Raw genomic sequence first — 27,968 nt, forward strand, 5'->3', positions numbered from 1 at the left:
TTATGAGTAGGACATTTGGACACTTGCTAAAGAAGAAATTGAATATGTTTAATAAAAGCTATACACAACAGCATTTAGGATTACAGTTGCAATGATGAAATGATTATGAATTGATTATTAAATCAATCATCAACTATTCTGATAATTGATTAATTTGTTTTAGTAATTTTTTAAGGAAAAAAGTAAAAGATTACCTGATTTCAGCTTCTTCAATGTGAATATTGTCTGGTTTCTTTAATCCTTTATGACAGGAAATCTTTGGATTGTCAGGGCTTCTGTAGGTGTGGAATATAATGCATTACTCCAAATTGAAGACAGGCCTCATGGAGTGACGCACAGAGGAGTGACAGCGTTGAGTCAAGATGTGAAGTCTTATGACTGTCGACTCCCGCTGTAATCCCACATCATGTTTGGATTGCTCATTCACAGATTGTGTGCGGTCGCCAGAGGCCACGGTGCTAAAGGTCACGACTGTAAGGATATATCATAGGACGACCTCCATCAAATAAAGTGACCGTGAAATCTGGACAAGGTGCAGTGTCAGGCATCACTGGCCTGCTAATCGACAGCTTTTCTCAGAGTGTGGTATGTGGAGATTGAATGAAGTGTGCTGGACTTCCCTGAGGTCATGGGAAGTACTTTCCTGAGCATGTCAAGGAAATCTTTGGTGTTTATATTGAAGTGTTAAAAGATATTTATGCTACAAACCCAGAGTTTGATTTGATTATGTTAATGTGGAATGATATACCAGCTAATTTTTTGTCAGATTCAGTGGCAGAAGAAGAAGTATTCAAATCATTTACTTCAGTAAAAGAACCAATAAAACACTATAAAAATGTTGCATTTGTTGTTAGCAGTTTTAGCTAAAAGGACTATTTTTTGTGTCAAAAGAAAAACTTATTATTACTGACATAAATATGCAAGTAACCAATATCCATAGCTGTTGCAGAAGTACAGTAAGTACAAAAGAATAATACTTTCCTCTGAAATGTAGTGGAGTAGCAGAAAATACTCAATTACCTAAAAAAAAATTGCACAAGACGAATGCAATGATTTCCAAAACCTTTTCAACCTATATTCAGTTAAATACAATACAAATACATGGCAGTTTATGGATGTGTCTTGGCACTGTCTTGTTGAAATAAATTTAATGATGTCAGATGACAGATGTGACAGTTAGCCATGATGTCATAGGCACTAACATAACATTTTCATGACTATAGTAAATGCTACTGATGTGCAATGCAAGTAATACTGTGAGGATTTAACCAATCTGTTGTGCCCTAAGTTCACCTCTCAATGTATTTCTGAAAGCAGCTGAAAAACGGGCTGCAAGTAGAATTTAAGGCTTTGTACATCTGTCATCTGTGACAGATATATAAAGATAGATAGAGAAGATAGATATAAAGATAGAGAACAAATGACAAAGCTATCAGGTGTTCATGCCGCTTGACAAACTGTCTTTTAGTTTCTGGGAAAGAGGGGAATTTCTTTCAGCACAGAGGTGATGAAATTGGCAGTTACAGAAATTATTTACAGGGGAACTCACAGCTCTTTGTCCGGACAAAAACCAGCACTGCTCTAATCAAATACTGACACTTGGAATGGTACCAGAGTTTCATATTATAGCAGAACAAATCATTTTATTTTTCTTTCCAAATGAAAGTACTTTTACTTTCAGGTAACATTATCCACCCCCAGTGAGTAACATTTAAGTTTCAATTTCTAGGAATAAGCTGACACAATTATGGTAATTACTACTCGTGTTTTTACAGTAACAGAATCGTGTTCCTCCATATTTATATATTCATATTTATTTAACCGTTTGCACGGAGGACGTGTTAAACTCTTCTTTTGTTGCTGCGGTCTTTTTAAATATAAATACACATTTCATGCATGACTTATTACTCTGCTGAGTTTCTTCATTGAAACAAATGACCGCAGCTTAAAAGGGACTCTTGGGATCTCACACCTCATTTTCACCACTTTCCCTAAAACCTGGAAATGAAAGCTTCGCCTTTTACACTTTGCACATACTCAGCTATATGAAATCCCACTGACCTCGCCGTTAACCTTCCACCAATCACTTGAATTGATCTTTTCTTCTTTTCCACTTTACATCATGTCCTCTCACTTCTGCGCTTTTACATTAGAGGATTAAATATTCGAGTCATCTGACTGTTTAAATCACTAACCCTTTCTTTGACCTTTTTGTTGCAACAGCAACAGGCCCAAGCATGAATGACCTATAATGTCAGGGTCACAAGCAGACTGTTGAGTGTTAAAGACGTCCTTGTACTTCTACTCATGTCTTACATCACTGAGGCCGGAGCAGCGGAGAGGGTTAAAGTGCGGCCGTGACCCTGCTGACGGAGCGCTTCTGTGTGGTCAAACAGGGTCACGGGTTCACAGAGGAGCAGCTAGAGGTCAGGCAGGAGTGACAGGAGAGCAGCAGGCAGGCAGCATATCTATCCAGTGCCAGAGCAAAACACATCACTCTGACAGCGGTCGCGTTCTCATCCATCTTGTCTCAATGGTCCACTTACTCTCTTCTCTTTATGGTTCCCTTTATTCACCGCTTCCTTTACTTCTTTACGCTGTTTCAGCTCAGAGGCCACATCAATACACAGGAAGCATTTTAAGAAGCATTTATGTATATTTATTTGGTCTGGTGGAACTGGAACATTGAAAAGGCAAAACAGTCTTTGAATAGATTGAAAAAAAAGAATAAAAATTGAGACAACTCAAAACTTCAAGGCAATTTACTGCAATAGATTTTTTATTTTTGAGCCAAACTCAAACTCTTAACGGCATGTTATGCAACATTTTCCTAAAAAACATAATCCCTTAAATCATCACTCATGACCCACAACAAGTGTGTTGTGGTGGGTGTTTCTGCACTGCCTTCTGCCTGTATTTCCATATTTTCTCATTATTTTGCTTTACCAGCCAAAAACATTGATATTTGTCATCCTGGCGTCTTTCTGGTGCGTTTAAGAACAGCTCGGACAAATCCTACTGATTCTAAATCTATTGTTGAAATAATTTGTTTTCTTCTATAGATAAAGTTGAATCTTGAGTTTTAGAAACTCAATAATATTGGCCACTGTGGTGTGAACTTGTCATTGTTTGGGTGCCTGAAAATTAAATAGTTTTAATTGAAATTATTCAATTATTCACTTTCAACTGAGTGATTTTACTGAATCATCTTTGAAACACAACTTTTAGGTGGTTTCTAAAACTGAAAGATTCAAATTTATCTAAAGAAGAAAAGTAAATTATCTCAACAAAAGATTAGTGGTTGGTAAAACTTTTTCAAACTAAGCCCACAACACACTTCTAAAATCGTAAGTGATTATGTTTATGTCTATATCTTGTTTTTCAGGAAAATGTTGCATATTACGCCTTTAAGAGTTTGAGTTGGGCTCAAAACTAAAAATTCTATGGAAATTTTGAGTTTTCTAAACTTTTCCTACTGTTTTTACAGTGTAGATTATACATATAAGACACATAATGTCCTTCTCTCTTCTGTTATGTAGATCATAAAGCATAATCCTCTTTCACTTTTAGAACACATCTGTTGTCACTCAGAGCTTGTTAGCACAGCCAACTATAGAAACAGAGTAATTAGAGCAGTTTCTTCCTGTGTGTCCACTCATGAGTCTGATATGATTTATGTGTGTGACAGGTGTACAAGCATTCAGAGCGTTCTCTAGCTGCTATTACCATAAAGTCAAAGCCATATTCTTACTAAAGGAAACCTTTGCTCTCCTCTCATTAGGCCAACAAGTTTGTGGGTGCCAGAATAAACCATTTCTGAATTTCTGTCATCAAATCTGTCTGTTCTCATAACACTGCAGATAATTACTTTTGTTATGAACTCATTTTAATTCATGTTTCAGCAATTAATGTGCTGGCCAACATTCAGAGTACCCTGAGAGGATTCAGTGGGACGTCAGTCCACACGTTGTTTATTCAGTTTATTTTATTATTATTATTTTTTAAAACAATCTAATAATAAAGTTAACAAATACGTCTCATTATGATGTTTGACTCGGCTCTCGCTGCCTCACAAATGTAATAAAAACATTCAGTTTGCTCTCTGGAAACAAATCCTATCCTTCAAAAACTCAACCTATTTTCTGTGAAATTCATCCACTTACAGGTAGCACATGAAGTATGTGCAGTGCAGTAGGGCTGTTCAACTCGCCATTCAATACCAGCATCCACACTAAACTTCTTTATCAGCCTCAGTGTGTTTTTATTACAGTGGAGGTACAGTTTCTTTTTAAATGCTTGATGAATAAAATATAGAAGCTTTATAGTGTCACTGTTGTGTTGTGATTGGTAGAACTATTTACCTTTTAAATAAACATTTCACACACAGGGATGTAAGCAACTGTAAGATACTGTAATGTTAGTAATTAATGTGGCTTGGAGAAATGGTACATTAATGTGGGCATGTGCATGAGAGTGTGTGTACAAGCGCGTGCACAGTCAGTCAGTGCCCCACTTGGGCCACCCCAGTCAAAATAGTCTGGAAACACCCCTGTCCTTCACGCTGTCAATTAAGGATTTATATCAACCAAACCAGAGTTGGTGATTGTTGGAACAGTGAATAGTGTTCTTGGTTTATTTTATTTTTGCAGAGTTTGACTGAATTTGACGATGATGATTTTAAAATTACAGTTTTTCAAAGGGAGTGTGGTTAGTCTGGCGAGAGCAATTAAACAGCTGTTTCTTGTTCAGCAAAATGTATCTTAATCTTTAAAGAAGCTCTATCTCTGTAGTGACACTAACAAACTGAGCCTGTCAGTTGCAAAAACAAGCATGAACAAGCGAGTGTCACCCACCATGAAAGCTCCACTGATACAGTCTGTTGAGAAGGCTGACAGCTGATCACCTGCGCTCCATTTCACAGTTAGTTTTGTGGTTTGTGGTGATTTTGAGACTCAGTTTGTAAGATTTAGAGAGCCAAAACATGTTTACCAACCACTCATTTCATCTTCTCTCATCACCAGTGCATAATGTCGCAAGGATTTTTTTTAAAGTGGTCCAGCAATATAAAAATATATTATGATTCCCCTTACTTATAATTCCTCACTGACATGTTAACCTTGCACATTTTTGTAAGCTTCCATCTGTTTTATCCTGTTACTATAAAAACAGCCGCCGGACTGGAAGAATCTGAGTCGACTCAGGGGTCTCTGACTGATGATTATGCTTTTAGGGGGCAGCCCTAATGTGCAGAAAACTTGCAAATTATCAGCCGTAGCCATCTCCCTGGCAGGCTGTCCTTGATCACGGCCTCCTCTCGTTGGTACAGTTGGGCAACCGACTGCGGTTAGCAAAACTCAGCTGCATGGAAGCATTTACCCAGGCTGAAGGATGGCCCTCACCCTGACCACCGCACACACTCATAAAACACAGCCATATGTAAAGGATTGGGAGGATGATGACTTGTCTTTTGATATTCAGTCTGAGGGCAGTGGGCATGACTAATGACATGGTGTTTATAATGTGGCATATAATAAGACATGATTCCACTCTCTTAACCTAGATCTTGAACTCAATCATCCAATTTATTAGCTGTCCTCAGACAGAGCTGGCATTTGTAAAAGTCAGCCACATGATTAGAGGCTGTGTTTTTAGAAGACTGTACACTGTACAGATTGTTTTTTACTGCTCGAAGGACAAAGAACACATCCACTGTAGAGACAGTCCATTTTATTCCAATTAAAGCAATTTTATTCACTGGAATCCTTTACTTTCTCCAACATGCGTCCATCCAAATCCATGATGACCATTCAAACAGGAGCTGCACATTCTCTGGTTTGGTTTCCAGCGGCCCAGAGATATAGAAACACAAATCTGATCACCATCTGTTTGGACCTGTGTCGATGTTAATTTCACTCCTGGTATGTGGCCTTGAGATACACACACACACACAGGCACAGACAAACTTGCATAAGTACGTCATTATAAAGCAACAGTTGATGGGTTGGATGCCAGCTGGCTGTATTTGTACTCTGTGCATAGATCCATTGTAACCCTGTCAGTTAAGTTTAACTTTTGACTGTTTTTCCCCTTTGCTGGAGCAATTTGTCTACTGTATGTTTTGCATTTTGCTGGCCTGATTGTCAAGACTTCATTGACATTTTAAGTATTTTGTTTGCCTTTTATGTATATGAATTTCTAAAATATTTGCCATAAAGATGCCTGGGTTCTTTCGAATATAATGAATCTAAATGGCACTTGGCTTGTGAAGCTCAAAATGCCCAAAAATTATCGCTGATTTTCAGAAGAAGGAAGCAAGGACACATACCACAGTCTTCATCAGTGGAGCTGACGTTTCTGGTAATCAACATCACAGAGAACCTGTCATGGACATCACACCTCTCCATCCTGGTAAAGAAAGCTCAGAAACAGCTGTATTTCTTAAGGAAATTTAAGAAGGCAAAATTCCTGGAGTTCTCATCAGCTTTTACAGAGGAGAAATAGACAACATTGTGACCAATAACATCACAAACTCTCATGGGATGTGCAAAGCCCTGGACAGGAGGACTCTACAGCAGACTCTACATTAAAATGGCCAAAAACACTGGTCTACTGAGCATCAGTGACAGTTGGCAGGTGAGGTGCCTGTGCAGAACCCAAAGGGTACTAAAAGACTACACCCACCCCAACCACAGCCTTCTCACCCTGCTGTTGTCAGGAAGGAGATACAGGGTAGCTTTGGACTGAAGAGCAGCTTCTTCTGTCAGGCTGCGAAACAGCTTAATTCATCCTCCTATAATTTGATTTATTGTCATCTCTTCAACCAATCTAACATATATAATTTAATGTTTTTATGTTTTTATAGGTATCAAAGAAGAAACTACATCTAAATCTTGCTATACAACGAATCTCATCATCGTTTCCACCAAGGCATACCCTTGAAAAATGTAAGGCGCGCAGGTTAGCAGCTGTAACCACTGCCATTCAAGCAACTACCCTGCATTTAAAAATCTCCAGACAACGGTTAGGTGGGAAGCTCGCCAGTTATCTGGTATGGCGAGACTACACCTGCCAAGGAAAAATATGTCTTTTGTTTTATGGGTGAACCGTCCCTTTTCATGTCTAACCTTAAACCCAAATCTGTACTCTTAATAGACCCCTAAAGAATAGACAAAGGAAGGGTAAGGTGTATTGTTTCGTTCCTTAACCTCACAATTCATATACCACCAGTTACATATTGGGATATTAAAGACCCTTTTTATACTGTGTGTATGTAACCTTTGCCTGTATTATTTCACTGAAGCCTTATTTGGTGGTGATATATATGGACCATGACTGTTTTTTTACTGCTCCCAAATGGACAACACAGTAACAGGATTTTCCACTTAATTCCAAACAGACCTTCAATGTGTTGTGTGATGGGAGGTCACCCAAAACCTGTAGATTAGCTTCGTCCGTCACCCCAATGCACACACTACAGTATGATATACAACAGCATTTCCTCAGGAAGGAAAAACCTCCCATATCCACTGTCATGCTCTTATAGTCTATTGCACTCGGTGGTGTATACAGGATTGTTGACTTCAGCTTCTCTTCTTTTCCTCTCTGAAACCTACGTTTTTTAAATAGGACCTTTGTCTCTGAGGACCTCCTCAAAAAAAATCTTTACAGCCAGGCCAGATTACCGTGAAAGCTTTTTTTCCACCCCTGAGTTGCAACAAGGAAGAAATGAAGAGCAGATTTTTATGAGTAAGGTTTGGATGTCATTAAAAGAATGCTGAACGATGAAACTGTTCTTATTTACAATGAAATACTGCACCGTCTCAGATATTATCATGGGGCACATGGTGCTACATGGCTATATGTTTAGAAGGAAGAATACTGTGGGTTTTCTGCAATCTTTTATTCATATTCTTAAATTATTTTAGATCCACTTCCTTCTGTCGGATCTGAACTGCTGAAGAAAGCATGTGTAGCAAAGCCAACATGGGCCAAACGGCCATATGGGAGGCTGCCATCAGTCTAAAGGAAACAGTGGGGCCTGGGTTTGTGCTGCAACCTCTTGGTTGCAGGGCAAATACTCCATCTTTAAAGACTTTGCACCCTAACCACAGAATAACTACTCATGGGACAGAAATGTTGTTTCATAGAGAAAGAAAAATTAAAGAAAAAAGAGATGAACCCCTCAGTACCAAGGCCAAATTCAGAATTGCTTACAGTTCCCCTCTCTGTTCACTATCAGTGTGTGAATCAGATTGTGTGCACACACATGTGTGTGTGTTCATGTGAACACTCAGGAGGGATTGCCCTCTCTGCATTCCTAAACTTTGCCTCTGCTAGACAATGTGTAAGGACAGTGCAGCCCTGTAACTGCTCAAGATAACGTCCTGGCATAAAAACATTGAGACCAGTCTGATAGGACGCCTTCGGTCTTCCTCTCATTGGCCGAAAAGAGATTCTTCACTCGTCTGGACAGTTTATCATTACTTTCTGTAATTTAAAATAATTAGTTGTAAATTATATGTTGAATCATAATTACAGTCTGATTAAAGCAGTAAAGAGTTAATTGCTGCACACATGATAACATTTTATATCCCATATTAAATATTTTATAAAAGGAATGGATAACATTATCAATGGTTAATAATTAGTTTGTAAACTATTGTAAACATTTGGATTACTATTATAAAGTTGCAGTTGACGATTACAATACCTCACATACATAACATGATCTTTACCTTAACCTAAACAAGTGCCTCTATTTTGAAAGTACATCTATTAACATTGGTTAATAGTCTATTAACAATGGTTTATAAAGCATATATCAATTTTTTGAGCATGTGTTCACAGTAAAATAACTGTTAACTAAAGTTTAATTAGTATCAATTTAACATTTATTAATGATGGTTATTATTAAGTGTCACCAAAAGCTTCACATTATGGTTATGACCCACAGGCTGATGGGAAAATAAGGAAACACTGTTTTCGCTCATCATAATCTGCTGTCATTTAAAGTTAGACGACAGAGAGTGATCCGCCAACACAATCACCACAAAAACAGCCAATGACCTCAGTGGTGTGTGTGCTCGATCCACACAGCAGATCAAAGTCACGTTCTCTTATTGCTGGAGATGTAAACCTCCTGACTCAGCGGCGCTCAAATCAAAACCTGAGACAGAAAAGAAACAACAGTTTGACATTAGCGCTGGAAGAGAAACTGGAGATAAATATTTATTTGACTCTGCATTAGTGAAGCTGGCCTGAAATTCACAAATGAGAAGCCGGAGATGAACACTCATATTAGTATATACATACACATGGATACTGGTATGTGAGAGTCTGGGCTGGTGGATGCTAACTGAACATTTACATGTTGTCTTCAGCCAGCTCATTTGCATCCTGTGTGAACAGGAATCAAGACTTCTCACACCTCTTAGCCAAGTCACGCTCTGCCAATCAAAATTAAGCACATGGTAATACCTTCCCATATGTGCCACTTTTAAACTTCTCCTCATTGTGGCTACACTTGCACTCTGAGAAACACCCAGGATATTAGCAATAATTAGCAATGGATTATTTTGCTGTATGTATGTGAGCGGGGTCACAAGACTCTCCAGATAATATCAGTTCTACAGAGCATTTTAAGGTATTGCAGCTCATAATTTTTGGTTTTCTGACTATTTAAAGCTATAATATCTTACAATCATATATTCTCATTTAGCAGACGCTTTTATCCAACATATGACATACATCTGAGAGCAGATACAACACAAGCAGGAATGTAGTCAGGAGAGAACAACATGAGTAAGCGCCACGAAGCAAAGTTCAAGTCTGGCAGGATGAGGTGCCTACAGGCAGTGCCAGTGGCAATGTGCATAGAGTGAATAAAACGCATTGGATTGGGTCTTCAGTCTTCTTTTGAAAACTGAGAGGGACTCTGCCAGTTGAACACGGTTTGGTAGCTCGTTCCACCGTCAGTGAAGCGCAAACTGGAAGAGTCCAGCTAGCGACTTTGGGCCCTGTTGTGGAGGTTGAATCAGACGTCTTTCATTGGCAGAGCATAGACTTGGATGAGGGAGTTCAGGTAGGCGGGAGCAGTTTTAGTTGCTGTTTTGTAGCCAAGTGTCAGGGTTTTGATTTGATGCGGGCAGCGACTGGGAGCCAGTGGAGCGATCTGAACAGCGGGATGACGTGCTGTTCTTGGCTGACTGAAAACAAGACATGCTGCCACATTCTGGATCATCTGTGGAGGTTTGAGCAGGTATGCTGGGAGGCCTACCAGTAAAGAGTTGCAGTATGTGTGATAGTAGAGCCTGAACCAGGAGTCGTGCTGCATTCTCAGATAGGTAGGGTCTTATATTCCTGATGTTGTACAGGGAAAAAACGGCACAACCAAGCAATCAAGGACACATGGACCTTGAAGGCTAGTCATAATCAATCACGACAGAAGTTTCAGGCAGACCTTGTAGGTGTGAGCTGGGTGGATTTTCTAGTCTTGGGGAGGTTGTGTTGAAGGTGGTGTTCATTCATCCATGTCGAGATTATTGGCTAGGCATACGGAACATTTCCAAGAATTAAGCTAAAACTAAACATCTTTAAGCAATAAAGACTACACAGAAATGAGAAACTAACTAAAACTAAACTGAATTGAAAATGAAACTCAGTGATGCATCATCTTTTAAATGTGGGAATTTTCAGTCACTGTCCTTTGGATTACATAGGGTTTGTTTATGAAAGTTACAGAAATGGAGAGGTGTGAAGCGAGGCATTTTTTCCCAAGCCATTCAGCCATCCAAGAGCAAGTCAGGTGTATAACAGCCCCCTGAAGTCCATATCAAATAAAAAAATTCCTTTTTAAACCCTTTTAGATCATATCAGCAGTCATATTGTGCACATTTTTAACAACATATGCCAAGACAAAAAACAAAAAAGAGCTAAGTTTCATTAGTTAACTAGCTAGCCACAACATGGTACGCTATGACATGTTATGACATGCCCTCTTTTCAACATTCATATCAAATTCCTCCCAATGTTATAAGCTGCCTGAATTTGGAAAGGTAACATGCAATTATGTTCATCACTGAATCGGGCTTCATGGGGAGAGTAACAAACATGTTGCACAGCAACAACAACAACAAATACTTTGCCTATATAAGTGAATGATTGATCACAGACACTGGAACTCTTCCCTGCGGCCGCAGGACTGATAACTGTCCCAAACAGCCCAAAGGGCCAAGGTGGAGTCTCCTCACCACTTGACGTCATCTCACTTAACAAAGGTCAAACAATTTAACCCAAATTGGGCTAGATGCTCTCTAAATGCTATTGCAACTCTTTGCTAAAAGGTTTGTCATATCAAGTGAAGTGTTGAATTTACTGCTTGTTTCTGCTGCCCCCAAATGACAAAAAATCAGTTACTGCCATTTTAAATTGTGTTCAAATGTGTGTTCGGAAATATTTGACTACATTCATCAGTCCTGCACCAGGCTGTTCCTATTCAAGTCTATATAGACTTGAAACCCAGTAAAAGTGTCATCTGATGTAAATCTGTTTTGATGTCATACAGTTCCCCACAAACACCATAATTCTTCCATAAAACTGCAGGGGTTTGAACACTGTGAAATACATATCACCACTATGTAATGATCTATATAATCTGTGTCGACTATAAGACATTGAACAGGCAGACATTACACATCCTCTCTGTCTTCCCAAAACCTTCACCATGATTCATTTCTCTTTCACAACCACATATTTCTCCTGCTCCTTCCCACGTCCATGCTTGTTCTCTCTGGACGATGCTCTGGACCTTTTGGTATTGTTATGAAAACCATCAGAGAAAAAAAAAAAGAGCTTAGGAACAAAACACTTTTGTCCTGATCAGTGACATGCAAATATTTTATTCAGTTCAAAAATCAGCAGAATTGTGACCATGAAGTCACCTCAGATGCCTCATTTATAAAATGAACTTAAAATGAAAAACTTAAGTAAAAAAAAACACATATAAGTAGTTAATTATGAACCCTTACCTTTATGTGAAAATCACTGAATTTCTCTAGACTTGATTGACATGGTTTTCCTGCTGGTTATGTCAGGTTATTACAGCCTGTGGTGAACTTTTCATCAGCCTTATCGACAATGTGATAGGAATAATCAATTAAAGGTGTGGAGAATAAATAAGATGCACTCCAGGCTTTATGTTTGGCTTTGTTTTTCAGCCCACTGTTTAGTCCACTTAATAATCCATCTCATCTGGCTTTAATTTTCACTAACAATGCTGTGATCTCATCTTCCAAGCAGTTCGTTTTTTCTCTGTTGAGAAAAGTTGAGAAAACTCAAAATTTCAAGGCAACTGTCTTCATTTAATTTTAGCTAGAGTTTTAGGTCTAACTCTAGAAACCCAAAGAGTTCATTATTTTGGTCCCTGAAAATTAAATGGCTGCAACTGAAAGAGGCTGCAAAGATTCAAGTTTAGAAGTAAAAGTAAATTATGCTAACAAAAGATTATAGGTCAGTTAAACTTTTTAAACTTTTTTTTTTTTTTTTCAAAACTTGCAGAACTTGTGCATCTGTGCTTCATTATGTATGGGGAAATTACTGATTGTAGGTCAGGTGCCATCAATAAGTAAAGTGAAGGTTTATGGATCACTGTATGCTCAGTATCTTTTATGAATTGAACTTAAGCACAGTGAATTAAGAATACGTTCAAGTGCAAATCTAAGAACATATTTATTAATGAGGCTGCAGGGCTGCATGGTACCAACACCTCTCAACCACCAGGTGGCTCCATGCATTTGTAAATCTGATAATTACTCCACCAGGGTGGGGTAGCATATGCAGTGTTAAAGACTGCAGTGAAGTGTAATTGTCAGGTTTATATATTCATATTCTAAGAAATATTCAAGTATTCTGCTAAAATCAAATCAGTCTCTCTGGTATCTTTCACAGCCTCACTTGGCCTGTAGGAAATGATTATGGGGAGATTGTCTGAGCAGAGCAACAGAGCAGGGTAATAAAGCTGCTGGTGTAATTAAGATTAGAGCTGCTTTCACTGGTTCTGACAGGCACCAGACACCCACGCCGGACTAAGAGAGGCTGGATGGGGAGGAAGGGAGTGAAAAAGTTGAGAGAGAGGCACGGCTAATCTTTAGTCCCATGCCCGTGGGCACAGCGGAGTGAGGGGGAGAGTGGTGTGAAGCTGTGATGAGGAGGAGGAGGAGGAGGGTGAGGAGGTGTAACAGCGCAGGGATGATTACAGGGTGAGAGAACATGGGAGCAGGCCAGTGAAAGTTTGGGAAGTGGGTAAGAGGTCGCAGGTCAGACTGGGTGAAGCTGAACGTTGAGAGGAGACGTGGACCAAATGAAAACATGAGACTGTATTTATACTGTAACATTAGATTTACAATCTCACTAGATGGCAATCAGTCACAATTACTGAAACTGCTCCACCCTCTGGCATATCCTGACAATCGCCATAAAACCCATGTCCAGTAAAAGTCAGCATCGCTCCCCTCACAGTACACAGAGACTTACTACCATAAATTGTGTTTTTATAAGGCTGTTTTTCATGTCATCGTGAGGGCCAAGCATGTCAAATAAACATAAACACACAGCCCGTTGTGGCCAGGGTGGCAAGGATCAGTTAACATGCACAATACACATTCCTAGCTCATGTGCAATAACACACTGCAATCTAAACACACGTGATTTCATTAAGATTTCTCCAGACTTCTTTTCTCTTTTATCGATAAAATCACATTCAGTGGGTGGTCAAACAGTTGTGTTTGTTCATGGCATTTTTTACAGCAGTGCCTCCCAAATAGGTTTTACTGTAAATGAATTATATTAAATCTAAATGTATAATATTTACATTTGTATATATTTTTCATAGTTTTTTATTTAAAAATCAGACGCACTGTGTTACAGTGATTGCGTTCACAGGAATCTGTGGCTCAGCAAGTTGTCCGTTAACCATCAGTCTGAGGTTCAGACTCCTCCTGTCCACATGTCCCTGAGCGTCCCTGAGCATGACAGCGAGCCCGAATCACTCCTGATGATTAGGTCAGTGCCTTACATGGTATCTCATCAGTGTACGAGTGTGCGTTAATAACAGTCACTTTGGGTTAAATGACTATTTCATCAATTTAGTGGTCAAATTCCTTTGGAGGAGTCTTTTTTTTAAAAAAAATGAAAAAAGTAGGAAGAAAGACAAAAGCATGTTATAACAGGATGTACACCAGCCAAGGGGATTTTTACAGCCTGGCAACTCAACAGTTTTTACAAATAACTTGCTGATCAATCAAACATTAATAAGCATCTATTAAGCATTTAGTTAAGTTATGCAATAGCAATTATTACAGTTAATTAAAACCAAACAGAAAACTAAAAATAGGTTGGAAAAAATATTTTAGGTAACTGACGGAAAAATAAAAACTAGACTTTAGAAAAGAAAAAATACCTGAAAAAATATTGTGTACTTACAAAACTAACTAAAATAACATTGAAAAAATATCAAGGTCAAGGTTCATCAGGGTTCAAGGTTCAAGGTTTTTAATTTAAATCAAATTAAAACAAATATCCCCATATTACAATTTTAAAAAACCCCAAACTAATACTGAAACTAATAAAAAAAAAAACATTTTTATCAAACCCACTCTGAACATGAACTGAAACTGAACTGAACTGAACTGAAAGTAAAACTTAGAAACAAAATAAAAACTAGTTGAAAATATCAAACTATCACAAATCTGCTCAGCAAATAATATCCAGCGACCCTATGAGGCTGTACTTTAGTACAGCTGTGAATGCTATTGTTAGCATGCTAACATGCTCACAGTGGCAAGGTAACGGACAGATCCAGAGAAATATTTACGGGGTGGCATGGAGATCGCAAACAATCACATATACAGTAGAGTATTAAGGTATTTGAGGTAATCTGGGTTTTCAGCCTGGTGAAAAATAAAGTTAAGGGAGCACCAAAGTTATTAAAATTCATCCTGAGGGGAGCTTTAAACAGTGAACCAAATGTCATGGAAATCCATCCAGCTGTCGAGACATTTCACTAAAAACAAATGTCAAACAAATGTCAATCTCATGGCGGCACAACACAGGAAGACAGACGATCACCAACGTCAGCGGGCATGAAAATCCAATCCAATAGCTGTTAAGATATTTCAGTCTGGACATATCGACAGGCTGTTATTGCCACACCTAGAAAATTAGTAGCCTAATATTAAATTTTTCATTACACATCGAACATCTGCAGATTCTGCTGCACTGCTCTTACACACTCACTTATACTCTATACCATAAATGCCACAAACAACCTGGGTGCTAAGTCGGAAACAAGTGGAACAAGTAAACAAAAGTGTCTTTGTTAGAGATTTAAGGAGATTTATGTAGCTTACTTTGGCCCCTACCAGGAGTCAGGGAGTGTGTGTGTGAGCTCAGTGACTCTGACTGCTCGTTCCAGTCGCGCTCTGCTGTGCCTGAACAAGCTTACACCTCAGCCAAACCTGCGTCAAACGATTATGTGGGCCTGCATTCATGCATGTGTAAGTGTGTCAAAGGGTCTCTTGTGGCATTTTATCCCGTATCCATTGCATTGTGACAGAGTCAGTGCTGCATTAAAATAAACTGCACACTGAACTGCACTTGTTTAGAATATTTCTATGCGTGAAAGCATTGCTTTTTGTTTACTGACGCAAGCTGCTGCAGCCTGTTTTGTCCTGTTTTTTCCTCAATTTTGCTGAAACAATGTTCCAATAGATGGATGCCAAACTGAAAACTGCGTGTATGAATATGGCCTTGAAAAATAAAAAGTGTTTCTGATGGTTTGATAACATAGAATTACCCGAATCCTCAGAACTAAATGAAATTACACAGAGGAAAACAAGAGGAAGTTTGAAGAGAGGGGACAAGAAATTCTTCTGAGGCAAATTACTGCTGAATCTGAATAACTGTGTTTAAAGTATGTGCAAGAGCGGAAATTAAGAGGGGTACATGGGGAAAACCAGACAGCTGCTCCCCTCAACATATCACTGTAAACATAGCCATATTTTATCTAATGTGATAACAACTTCTGGAAACACTTGTGTTAATTATAGACAAAAACAATAAGTTTTTAAGTATTGAAATATTGCCTCCCCTCCTCATATGTTACACTGTGAATCTTGTGCACTGAACATGGTCGCCATCTTGGAAAGGGGCAGCCGCATCTCCTGATGTATGTATGCCCATGGAGGCAGGAGTAGGACTATCCTTAATTAAACGCATCATAACTTGCTGAATTTTTGACCAATTTTAAAGCAGTTTGCTTGTTACAGATTTCAGACATGTATTTATGATGCATGATACTGTAATTAGGCTCCCAGTATGTTCTTTTTTCTTACTGCATGAAAAATGGTTGTCATGATGTAATCTTAGTTTTAAATTTTGCAAATTAATCAAGACTTGATTCATAAAGAAGACACAATTACAGCAAACTTTATGTTAAAATATTAAGTTTCTTGCAGACATCAGTGACAATAAATATCTGCCCTTGAGTGTGCATGTAAATGTGTGTTTGTTAGTTAGTTTTATATTAATTCTTCACAGATAATTTTTAACCAGCTCTAATGACAAATGTGATACGGTGCGCAAATGGCCCCCAAACTGAACAGTTTCACCTTGACTTAAAGGTTGGAATGCTAAACCAGCTGAAAGTGGTATTGTTACTGTGTGTGAGCGTGTGTGTGAGACTGATTAGCAGTTAATGAAGCAACAGGGGCATTGAGTCACAAACCTTTCTGAAGTAAACTCGTCCAGTCTGAGAGGCTCCACATCATGGCACTCACGGATTATCCAACTTTCTTACAAACATTGATTTAGCAAACCGACAACGATGCGTCTGGAATGCCACTTTGATAACAACTAGGCCACTAACTATTTCAGATAGTGTTGAAGTGTGGAGGTTTTATTTCTAAACAGTGAGGAGGGAAAGTATTTGAGGTCATGGGGAACTCAGAGAGCGTTTGGTGGATTGTGGTCGAGTGCGCCTGCAGGATCCTTGGTGTTTCTACAGCAACAGGTAAGAAATGGATATAAACAAAAACAGAAAAATATAACAGAACCAAATCTAGAGTTATTGTTTCAGTATGGCTGTGATTTAGTTCTTCCTTGGATGCACTAGCAGATGTACAGACTCCAGATCTGATAAGTTTTGCAGTCAGAACAAACAGACAAACTATTGTAAAAATACAAATCAGGACTTAAAATTCAACATAAGATTATTGGTAGCAATAGTAGTAATGGAAATTAAATTTTTCTGTGATGGTGTGTTGCAGTCTGTTGTTTAAAGTTGATACCAAACTCTCTGTCTGCTCTGAAAGTTTCCTTTAGAAAATTTTTTTTAGTTCAGATTATTTGATTTGGGGTTGTATGAGGTACAGTTCAGTGTATGAACTACAGGAGATGGCTGTCGACACGCCACCAGCATGGAAGCATAACATGCAACAAAATGTATTTTAGCCACTTAAAAAAGGTCAACCTAAAAAAAATAAAATCAGAATATTTTCACCACTTTACTTTGCCATCAGACAGCTTTTTCTGATTTGTATTAGCTAAATATCTCCCTCCAAACCAACCAAACTCCATAGGCAATATCTGTATCTGAGTTACTGGTCTACTGCTGCCTCGGTCTGTTAGTTTGTTTGTTTTGCTGTGTAGTAAATCCAAACTTTCCTTTTAAAACACAGAAGTCACAAAATAACACAAACAAAATAGCAGACGGAGGCAGTGGTAAACTCCCAAACTCCCTTGTTCTGCAAGATAAAATTACTGATTTTGCCTGTGTAGTTTGGTTGGATTGTAGTGGAAAGCACCTGCAGGATCCTTGGTGTTTCTACAGCAACACATAAGACATAAATATAAACACAAACAGTAAAATATACCAGAATTAAATTAAGAGTTGTTGTTTCAGTATGGGCATGATTTATATCTGCCTTGGATGCACTAGCAGATGCAAAACAGATTCCAGACCACGTCTCTGATAAGTTCTGCAACTGAGCTGATATCCGACTCTCTGTCTCCACTGACAGTGACCCCTTTTCTGGAACATTTTTTAAAGGAACAGTTCAGAATATTTTTAAGTGTATTAGCTGCAATAGATAGTGGTTAGCTGCAGTAGATAGTGGTTGGCACACCCCCAGTTTGGAGAAGCAGAGAGGGGCACGAGCACAGAAGCTAAACGATGCACAATCACACACAATCACAATCACTATCAGTTTAAGTGTACACTATGTTTAGAATATTTTTGCAACCTGGCTTCAGACAATTCTCTGATGAGAAACTGCAGTTCTATAAACCAAATGTATGAATTATATATCTATAAATATAAATTTGGCTTATATAACGGCAGTTTCCTGACAGAAAAGGTTGTCTGATGACAAAGTAAAGTGGTGAAAATATTCCAAATATAGTGTACACTTAAACTAACAGCAGTTCTTTAGCTTCTGTGCAGGTGACCCCCTCTGCTTCTCCAAACTTGTGATGTACCGATCGGCATCCATATTTGCCAACCCTCGTGATTTTCCTGGGAGACTCCTGTTTTTCAAGGACGTGGGCATATTTTTTTCTAAGAGCAGCCTTATTAATTAGAAAAACATCTGTAAAATATTGATTTTCTGTGGTATTGATATTGGAATAGGCAAGGCTAAATGCTGTGATCTCATTGTGTTTTCCAGCTAATAGTTCTCAGGGGGGATTACTCCCAGACCCTCTGATTTCATTTCAAAATCCTCTCTTATTTTTGAGGTCTAAAACTTGGCAAGTATGCTGGCATCTACTGTAGCTAATAATCGAACGATCGATAAGTAGTTCATACAACCCCACTTCAAATAATCTGAACCATCCCTTTAAGCTGTCTGGTGGGGTAGTTTCGTCCAGCTGGGCTTTTTAAGGATTTTATGAACCTAAAATGTTACAGGGGTGGATGGTGACGTTGACCGACTGTATTCTCGACCTCTAAGAACATCAAACCAGATATATAGCGCATATTAAAACATACTTGATCATACATAACCTCGCTGTTAGTGTCCCTCCTCCTCTGTTTTCCTCAGGCACACAGGGACTGATTGCACGCAGCTCTCTCAACCACATTAAATCATCACGGGGGAAATAGCTCTCTGGTTGCTGCCTGCTTCAAAAAATATGGGACCCCTCCACTTAAATTCAAACAGCTGCAGACACTGAACATTTACTGAGAGACATGTGCCTCGCATCACACCAAAACCAAGTCTCTGCATCCAGCTGGGTTACAGGGCTTATGTGATCACAGGCTGTTATACGTTCACACCTACATGAGCTTTCACTGCGTTGTATGTGTGTGTATGTTTACAGTAAGTCTGCGTGTGCCTCTGTCTCTGTCTGTGTGTTCCCATGTCTTCATGTCTGACTCTGTGTGTGTTCTATAAACAGACATGCATCCAGGGAGCACATATATGTTAATATACAGCTGGTCTATATGCAGCGTTAATTCCTCTCACACTCTATAAACTACCAGAAAACATTCCTGATTTCCCTCTGGTGCTGATTCTATCTCTGAGTTTCTGGTAAGCAGGCTGGATAAATTACTTCCATGTGTTTGGTGGCGATCAGCACTTTACCATGCTTACCTCTTTTATACCTCACAGTGAAAAGTTTGGTAATAAAACAGGCTTTTCTTTGTAGTTTTTAAAACTTTGCTGTCATAATGTTCCATATGTGTTCAAATATGTTTTTTTCTGTCAACATTCAGTTTTGAGAATCTTCACAATAAAGGACTAGTTTCAAATTTTGGGTTTCCTGTCATCAGTTAGATAAGAAGATTGATACTCTTCAATAAATATACAGCCAGCAGCTGTTTAGCTTAGCTTAGCATAAAGACTGGAAACAGAGGGAAACAGCTAGCCTGGTTCTGCTCTGAAGTGACAAATCTATTAGCTTTTCATCACCTGTGATTTTTGCTGCTTGTATCTTTGTGCAGTTACTCATTTTATGTGCAATTATCCAGTACAATTATCCATTTATACAAGTGAAAGGTATGTATAGTTTCTTTATACAGTTTTTATTTTTAGTTTTTTATATTTTATTCTATTTTCATTATTATTATTTTACACTGTAAAAACATAAATGTTGAGAAAACTCAAAATTTCAAGGCAACATACTGCAGTATTTTTTTGAGGTTTGAGTCCAACTTAAACCCATAAGTTCCGGGAAAAGTTTTACCAATTAATGTTTTGTTGAGATGATTACTTTTCTTCTTTTGATAAACCTGAATCTCTCAGTTTTAGACCCCTCCACCAAAAAAAACATGTATTTGGAATATATATTTTCAGTTGCAACCATTTAATTTTTAAGCGCCCAAATAATAACAAATCAGATCTCACAGTTTATTAAGAGGTAAAGTGAATTAAATAAATTATCTCAAGAAGAGATTCATTACAGTGAGAGCAGTGGGCCTGAAATCAGCTTTTTTTTTTTTTTTTTTTTACAGTGTGTTTGCATTTCTTGTCATCCCTTACCCTCTGTCTCCCTGTACTTTCAAACTTTGAGTTGCTGAAACAAGTGAATTTCCACACTGTGGAATCAATCATGTTTATCTTAAGTTGGACTATATCTCGCTTGTTTAATCATTACAAAAACCAAAGCACATTGTTTTGGTTAAGTGCTCAGTCCTGAAGTATCTGCTGGTTGTCTGGCAACCTCACCATGAGGAAAAGTGTCTGTGTCCGGCCAAGAAACTGACCAGCACATAATTACAATTTACAATTGCCTGTGAACCCAAAGTCAACTTTTCATTGACAAGATATGACTTGAGATATGACAAGATATAAAGAGTGAACTCGTGAGCCTTTGGTGCTGGTAGACTGATTTACCTCAGGACAGACCCAGGCTGGCTGTTTCCCCCTGTTTCCAGGGTTTATGCTAAGCTAGGTAGCTTCATTTTTAATGTGCAGTCATAAGAGTGGTACCATTCTCATCTAACTCTCTTTAAAAAGGCAAAAGCATATTTTCTAAAATTTCAAAGTATTTGTTTCAAACATAAGGAAGGTGTTAGTGGCAGAGGTATCTTATTCAATTAAATCACTTTATTGATCTCTTCAGGAGAATTTCCACTGCCACAGCAGGGAGGTCAGAGGTTAAAGGCAGCTGTTGAGGAGATTTAGTGTCCTGGTGTTCTGGGAGAGCAGAAGAAATACTGTTCTTTATCATTTATTACTCGAAAGCCCAGGATGTGACCATAAACAAGTGGTGAGGCTTGTTTAAATGCCATGATTCTGCTCCAGCAGAAGATCTGTGATGTGTTAACTGTCTGCTCCAATAAAATACCAGCAATGATATGGTAATTACAAGCATGAGTAAGCTATTACCAAAATGTTGTGACCATGACAGAAACAATTACAACAATTACCCATATAAAGTGCATATCTCTGAAGCATGTGAAGTCAGTTCAATACCAGCATGAACAATGAATTCAGTGGGAAAGATCATTAGGAATTTAGTGGAATCAATGTATCTTTTCTCAATAACTAAGTTTTAGTTATTCAAGTTAAATAAACTTAAAATATTTCACACTTATTTTCAGAACACTTCAGAACTTATAAACTTGATTTCTTATAACTTGAGATCTTTTAACTTAAATTAATGTACTGTACCAAGTTTAATCAACTCATTAAATTAAGTTTCTAAACTAACATGATCGTCATATGTCGTGGTATGCATTTTGTGAGAGTTAAAACTATCTAAGACTACTTTTATTTATAGTTTGCAGAAAACATATATGATGAATACTTTGTGTGTATGGAATACATGTTAAGATAAGTCATGGTTGTTTATTTTTACAATAATGAAATCACTGCAAACCATAATGAAGGTTATTGAATTCAGTCTTTGCTACCTTGCACTTAAAATGTATTAAATATTGGAACAAGTAGTTGGTCAGTGTGATTATTGAACATATTTTCTCAATTACAACTTAATTAGAATCAAGCTTATACCTCACCTTGTCTTTTCAAATTCAGCCAAATTTTAAGGCAGTTTGAGAACTTTTTAAAGTTAAAAGTTCAAGTTGTGTCCCTTCAAGTCAGCCAAAGCCAATCTTTATTGCTGGATGGGGGGAGAAAAATCCTCAACAGTCTCAAACATCTCGACTACAAGTAAGACCTTGAAAGCAACATTATAAAGATACATTACAAATATGCCAAAGAACAGTAAAGGCAGCTCAACACAAAGCTGTGTCACACTGACAATATCAACAGTATGTATACAAGTTTCTGAGGTTACATTTAATCACTCAGGCTCAGAGCAGTTTATCTGCAACTGCAACCCTGCCTGCAGCTAATGAGAGAATCATAAGCTGAGTCTGACATCTGGTGGACAGAATCAACTCTCTCAGAATGAAAAAGAAAATGATCTTCCTGTCTCTTTTTCAGTGTTGTGTGCTGTGGGAGTGGAGACCCTCCATCATGGAGAATTCAACAGCCTCGGCATCTACCTACTGTAAGTGCTTAGGTACTATAGTCAACCTCGTAATATACTGTATGAATTTAAATCTTCCAAAGCCCTCCTGACTCTGGCCTGCTTGACTAAACTGGTGGCATTCCAGAGTTACAAATAAACCGCCTGGATTTTAATATGGTAAAGAATGTATGACCTGAGGGCTTTTAGAAAACACTTACAAACTGTACCTAATACACCATACATAAGCAATGGAGCTACTCAAGCAGATGCATCCCCATTATTCAATTAGGGGAAGCAGTGTTATGGTTTTGCTAACCCAAATAATGCAGAATAATGCATGCTTTTGCACCCTTGTAGAACCAGGCCTGGTCTCATTTACCATGCCTGTGGGTGAGACTTTTTTGCTGTATCATCAGCATTCATATACAACCAGCATGCTTGTGGTTAAATTGTTTACTAGAGCAGAAAATTGTTTACAAGATCACAAAGTTCTTCATTGATAGCCTCTTAATTTCTCTATGTGCAACTCATTGATGCATTTAACTTTAAAATGTACAAAATCAAAGAGTCAGTTCTTTTAAGGGTGGGTATTTGACTGATATGTTGCATTAGCCCTGTTGATTTTTGTTATTTGGGCTGCAGTGGGGGGTCAATGCACTGCAGGTCTTTATTTAATGCAAGAGATGAGGTGCGTAGACATGCAGGAAATTTGTTTTAAATTACATATTTTTTTTCTGGGGGATGACCCCCTGTATCTATCTTAAGTTTGCTTCCCAATCTTAAAGTATAACCAGGCACCCATGACACTTGAAAGGAGATGTTGGGATGGAGTCAGAGGGATGACGCGAGGTGCAGAGGGCAGAAAGGAGACCATTCCTTCAGTGCTCTTTCTTATTATCTCTGTGGCTTAAAGCCAAACTCCCACAGACCCACAGGAAAACGTCTCCCAAAGGAGAGCAGAAATGCATGACTGTTTATTCCGTCAGGACACACTCATGCACATGAATGCTGCACACACAAACAGAAGCACACAACTCAGCGATAAGCCTTCAGAGAGAGAGAGAGCAGTGTATAGTGATGGTTAGTCTGAGGGCATTTTTCTGCCTCACTGGATTAGATTATTTCAAACTATTTAAACACAACATATAGAAATGGACATACTGTTCCCCTATACTGTAACACCAGAGTTGGGACGGTTACTTCAAAAATGTATTCTAATACAGTTACTAATGAGCCATTTGTGACCTATTCAGACTAAGATAAATATCATAAACCTATTCTGAGGCTTGTGTTTTTAGCCACACACCACCCCTGTCTCTGTAACTAACACATGAGGTTGGTTTGTGTACCAAATGTTAGCAGGTGGTCTTAGGATGATGACAATATTTTCATCTAATATTACCAGTTTGTTTGTTTTAGTTAACATTTGAGGTTGGTCTGTATAGCTAACAGTAGCGGTTTGTCTCCATAGATTATGTTAGCGGTTGGTCTTAGCCTTAAATCTTTATTTAATTAATTTGTTGAGTTCTTGGATGGTGACAGTATTTTCACATCTGAAGGCAGAACTGTCACTGCGCTGTGATGTTGTTCCTCTTGTCTGATTTAAAGAAAAAATAAAGTTGAAATTTCCACCCAGTGAAGCGTTTTTTCACTAGAGGCCATGACAATGAATTGACTGAATGATTAGCTGGTTTCACTGACACCAGAGAGGTGTTATATACCGCACATGGTAGTGCATCGTTCTTTATTTTAAAATTGTAATTCTGCTAATAATCATCATTGTTACTAAATGGATCTGTAATCTGATTATGTTTTTGTAACTATTTTAGAATATGGTTACCCTTTTTTTGTATCCTAATTATGTAATCCCGTTACATGTAATCCATTACAACTCAAGCTTGTGTAATAACAAACACAAGTCTTTTGCATCATACACTATCAGGGTAATAGCTCTTCTTTTTTTATTGTGTCATCAGGCACTTGGAGCCTCTCCGTGCTCCCCGCATCTTACACACGTGAGAAAATGTGATCTTCACTCAAAGTCCTTGATAAAATACACAGAAACAGAGATATTTAGATCTTATTTACATAGTTTAGAAACAGTTTACTGATTGTATCAGTGAGACTGCATCAGTTTCATTTCTCCCCAAACTTTTTTCTCCTCGCAGAGTGTCATCTGTTGGCATCATGATGTTTGAGCTGGCTTATTTCCTGGATACTCTTCTGCTTATGTGTCTGCCGTGAGTACACAACACTCATCTGCAACATCTGTAGCATAACTACACAGACTGAAAAAACACCATATAATTCAATGAAGGGAATTTCAAAGGGACAGTTCACCCCAGAATCAAAAAATACATATTATTCTTCATGCATCTAGTGTTATTTATCGATCTACATAGTGCTGGTGTGTGTTGCTGAGTTTTGGAGATATTGATCTGATTTTTTGCAATGTGACCCTAGTGTGAAAAGTCAGATCAGAATCCATGTGACTTTTATGTCACTCATGCACCTGAAGTGTTTTGAAAGACTGGATGGAGACACTTGTGGAGAGGTACTGACAAAAGTAGCTGAAAATAACAGAAAAAATCTGTTTCTGTGAAGCCATTCACATCAGTCCCACTACTCCTCGACTCTGCGTCCACACGACTCTTTACAGATGTAGTAGCCATTCCCCAACAAAAAGTTGTAATTAAAAATTTGAAGGCTTGATTTCTCCTCATCTTCATCCTTGTTATCATTTGCATGTGAACTCAATGGCCTCCGCTGCACAACTTATAAATGAAACCATAAACACTGACTTCAGCAGTCTCTATTTTTACTTTTGTAGGTCAGCGTGCACATGCAGATCAGTTCAGGACTGCGATTTCTTCACACTGGAATCTGACTCGGACCAAATGTAAAAGACAGTGTAAACAGCCAAACAAAACACCCCCCAAAAAAATCAGATCTTAGCAATAAATCAGAATTGACCACTCAGGCTTGTTGTGTGAACATAGCCTATTTTCTTTCTGCTGAACCACACCCACAAACTGTATCACTGACAGAAGGAAGCGTGCATCTTCTCTGGACGAGAGGCTCGTGCTCATGACAGCGTGTGATTGCAACATTGACGGTGTCTGCCACAGCTGAGTTGTAATGTTAGCACCACTGAACTTGCTAGCTCAGTGATACGATTGGCAGATGTAGTTTGGTAGAAAGAAAATAGTTCTTATGTGAAACTGCTCACGAGGTCTGGGGATTATCTTACCGATTAACCAAAACATGATTTCTGGAAAGAGACACTGCTGTTGAGTGCTGTTGTTGTTTTGTTTTGTTTTTTTATCAATATCTCCAAAACTCACCAAAACTATCTAGATGGATAAATACCACTACAGGCAAGATGAAAAAATATGTATTTTTGATTTTTGAACTTTACAGTCCTAGCAGGTATAAAGTAGATTTACATGTAAATTGAGCCTCTGCTCTTCTTCTTCCTGTCTTTCTCTGTAGCTGTCCTCCAGACTGGTGGCTGTTTGTGTTGTGGGGGAAGATGGCTCGCATCGGAGGCTTCCATAAGTTCCTCTATTACTCCATCATGTCAGTGGTCTGCTTCTTGCACCCTGTGTTGGTGTGGCACGCAGTTATCCCAGGTAAGGTACAACACTGATATTTGCAGTCCTGTTTACTGAACTGTTTGTGTCATAATTGGCCTTTTCAGCTGCAGACATCTTGACTTGTCATAGTAGTAAAAGCACAGATGTAGATGATGACATTAGCCTTCTATTCAGTGGTCCCGGTGAGTTGTAACAATGTGATAGTTAGCCAGCATGCACAATACCAGGAGCCTGAAACTGAACCAGCTAAATGGAATTCAGCCATCATTATTATGCCTGGCAGGGATCATGCAATTCCTTGCATGTGCGCAACAGACCTTTGGAGCAAATCTCGAATCCTACTGGACCAATCAGGCTATTTTTTTTAATTCACTTTCATGATTGTATGCTGAAGGACCTCTGTGATTCAGAATTTTTGAAAAAACTTTTTTTATGGCTCCACACCTGCAACAATGGTGGGCTGGAGACATTATGTTTTCAGGTCATCACATTCTTTTGAGCACGCTCCCAAGATTGCTTTGAGAGAAACTTGGCACAAATGTTCACTAGGACTCATTAACTCATTAAATTTTGGTGGTCAGAGGTCAAAGATCAAGGTCACTGTGAACTCATGTCTTTCCTGTTCTTGTGAAGGCGATATCTTCTGGTTTCTTCAAACTTGGTACAAGCGTCCACTTGGTCATGGTGGTCATGTTTTTGGCCATTTTGGCTGCTCTTGTTTTTTTATGTCCTTTGCAACTAACTTCTCACTCTTCTTAACCAGCCACTAGGGGCCAAGTGGTCACAAGTGACCAACAACTGCTTCGGTTTGAAATCATGTTCAGCTCATGACATTGTATGTGGGGTTATGTTAATGTTGGTAGAACTCTACAAATCTCCGCTGGCACTTGCATCTGGCAGTTGTGGTGGCATTGCAGAAGGTGCACCATCTGTTTCCCAGCGGGGATCTACACTGTTCTAGTTTACACCTTCGCTTTTCCTACTGCAACATGTCAAAATGTCTTCTGTGAAAAACAGAATATATTTTCTATTTGCAGGGACGATGCTTCTGGTGACGGCCTTTTTCAACTTCATACTCAGCAAGAAAACAAAGATGAAGTCTCCCAAAAGGCTGCAGGAGAGCCAAGGCGACCAGGGCCCGACCACCGTGTGTGTGACAGAGGGAGCAGCCTCGGACACCAGTTTCTCATTCCTCCACATGGGGATGGGACGGAGAGGAGGGGGACCGGCTCTCACCACAAGAGACCGGTGCCTCAGCCCAACAGAGAGAGGAGAGAGCATCCAGGCCATGCTGGAGCTGGAGCAGACAGCAACACCTAAAGACACAGACAGGGAGAGGAGGAGGTGGAAGGAGAGGAGGCTGATGTGTTTCAGAAGCAGGGAGGAGCCAGTGGAGAGAGAGATGGAGGAGATGGACTGCTACAATGAGCCAGAGCCAGACACCACCTCAGACACTGCACCTATGATAACAGACTGAACGTCTCAGACTGAGCTCCACACTGATATCACACAAAGGAGAGCATGTGCAATGTGTTTGTACCAGCTGAGTGCAACTAACTGGTGCAACCCTAGCTGAAAATAACATTATGAAATATCCGTCCCACAAAAATAAGACTTTTGAGCATTTTTCAGGCTTCAGTAATAAGGTACTGTGTATTTTATGTGATTACACAACTAAAATATAAAGATTAGATTTTTTATTAATTGTTCTGCTGAGTTGTATATTTTTTACTTAAAAAAGATCTATTTGTACAGATGAAAACTGTACATGTGAAGCACAATTTGAAAATCAACTGTATAAATTATAATAAATTAAACCATTTGTACCTACATGTGCACATGGGTGGCTTTTAGTCTGATAGCCTCTTTTCTGCACAGCCAGCACTGATTGAAAAG

General features: G+C 38.7%; 1 protein-coding gene across 1 annotated transcript; it reads left to right on the forward strand.

The window, feature by feature from the left end:
• Positions 1-16,777: 16,777 nt before the first annotated feature.
• Positions 16,778-27,902, forward strand: tmem72 (transmembrane protein 72). The gene is made up of 5 exons (XM_084736636.1): positions 16,778-17,065; positions 22,449-22,515; positions 24,645-24,716; positions 25,969-26,108; positions 27,110-27,902. The coding sequence occupies exons 1-5, from the start codon at positions 16,990-16,992 to the stop codon at positions 27,547-27,549; spliced, it is 795 nt and encodes a 264-aa protein (XP_084592762.1). The 5' UTR covers positions 16,778-16,989; the 3' UTR covers positions 27,550-27,902.
• The last annotated feature ends 66 nt before the right edge of the window (positions 27,903-27,968 follow it).

This window comes from Lutjanus erythropterus, chromosome 14 (assembly GCF_056507025.1).
Source record: "Lutjanus erythropterus isolate fLutEry1 chromosome 14, fLutEry1.hap2, whole genome shotgun sequence".
NCBI classification, from domain to species: Eukaryota; Metazoa; Chordata; class Actinopteri; order Lutjaniformes; family Lutjanidae; genus Lutjanus; species Lutjanus erythropterus.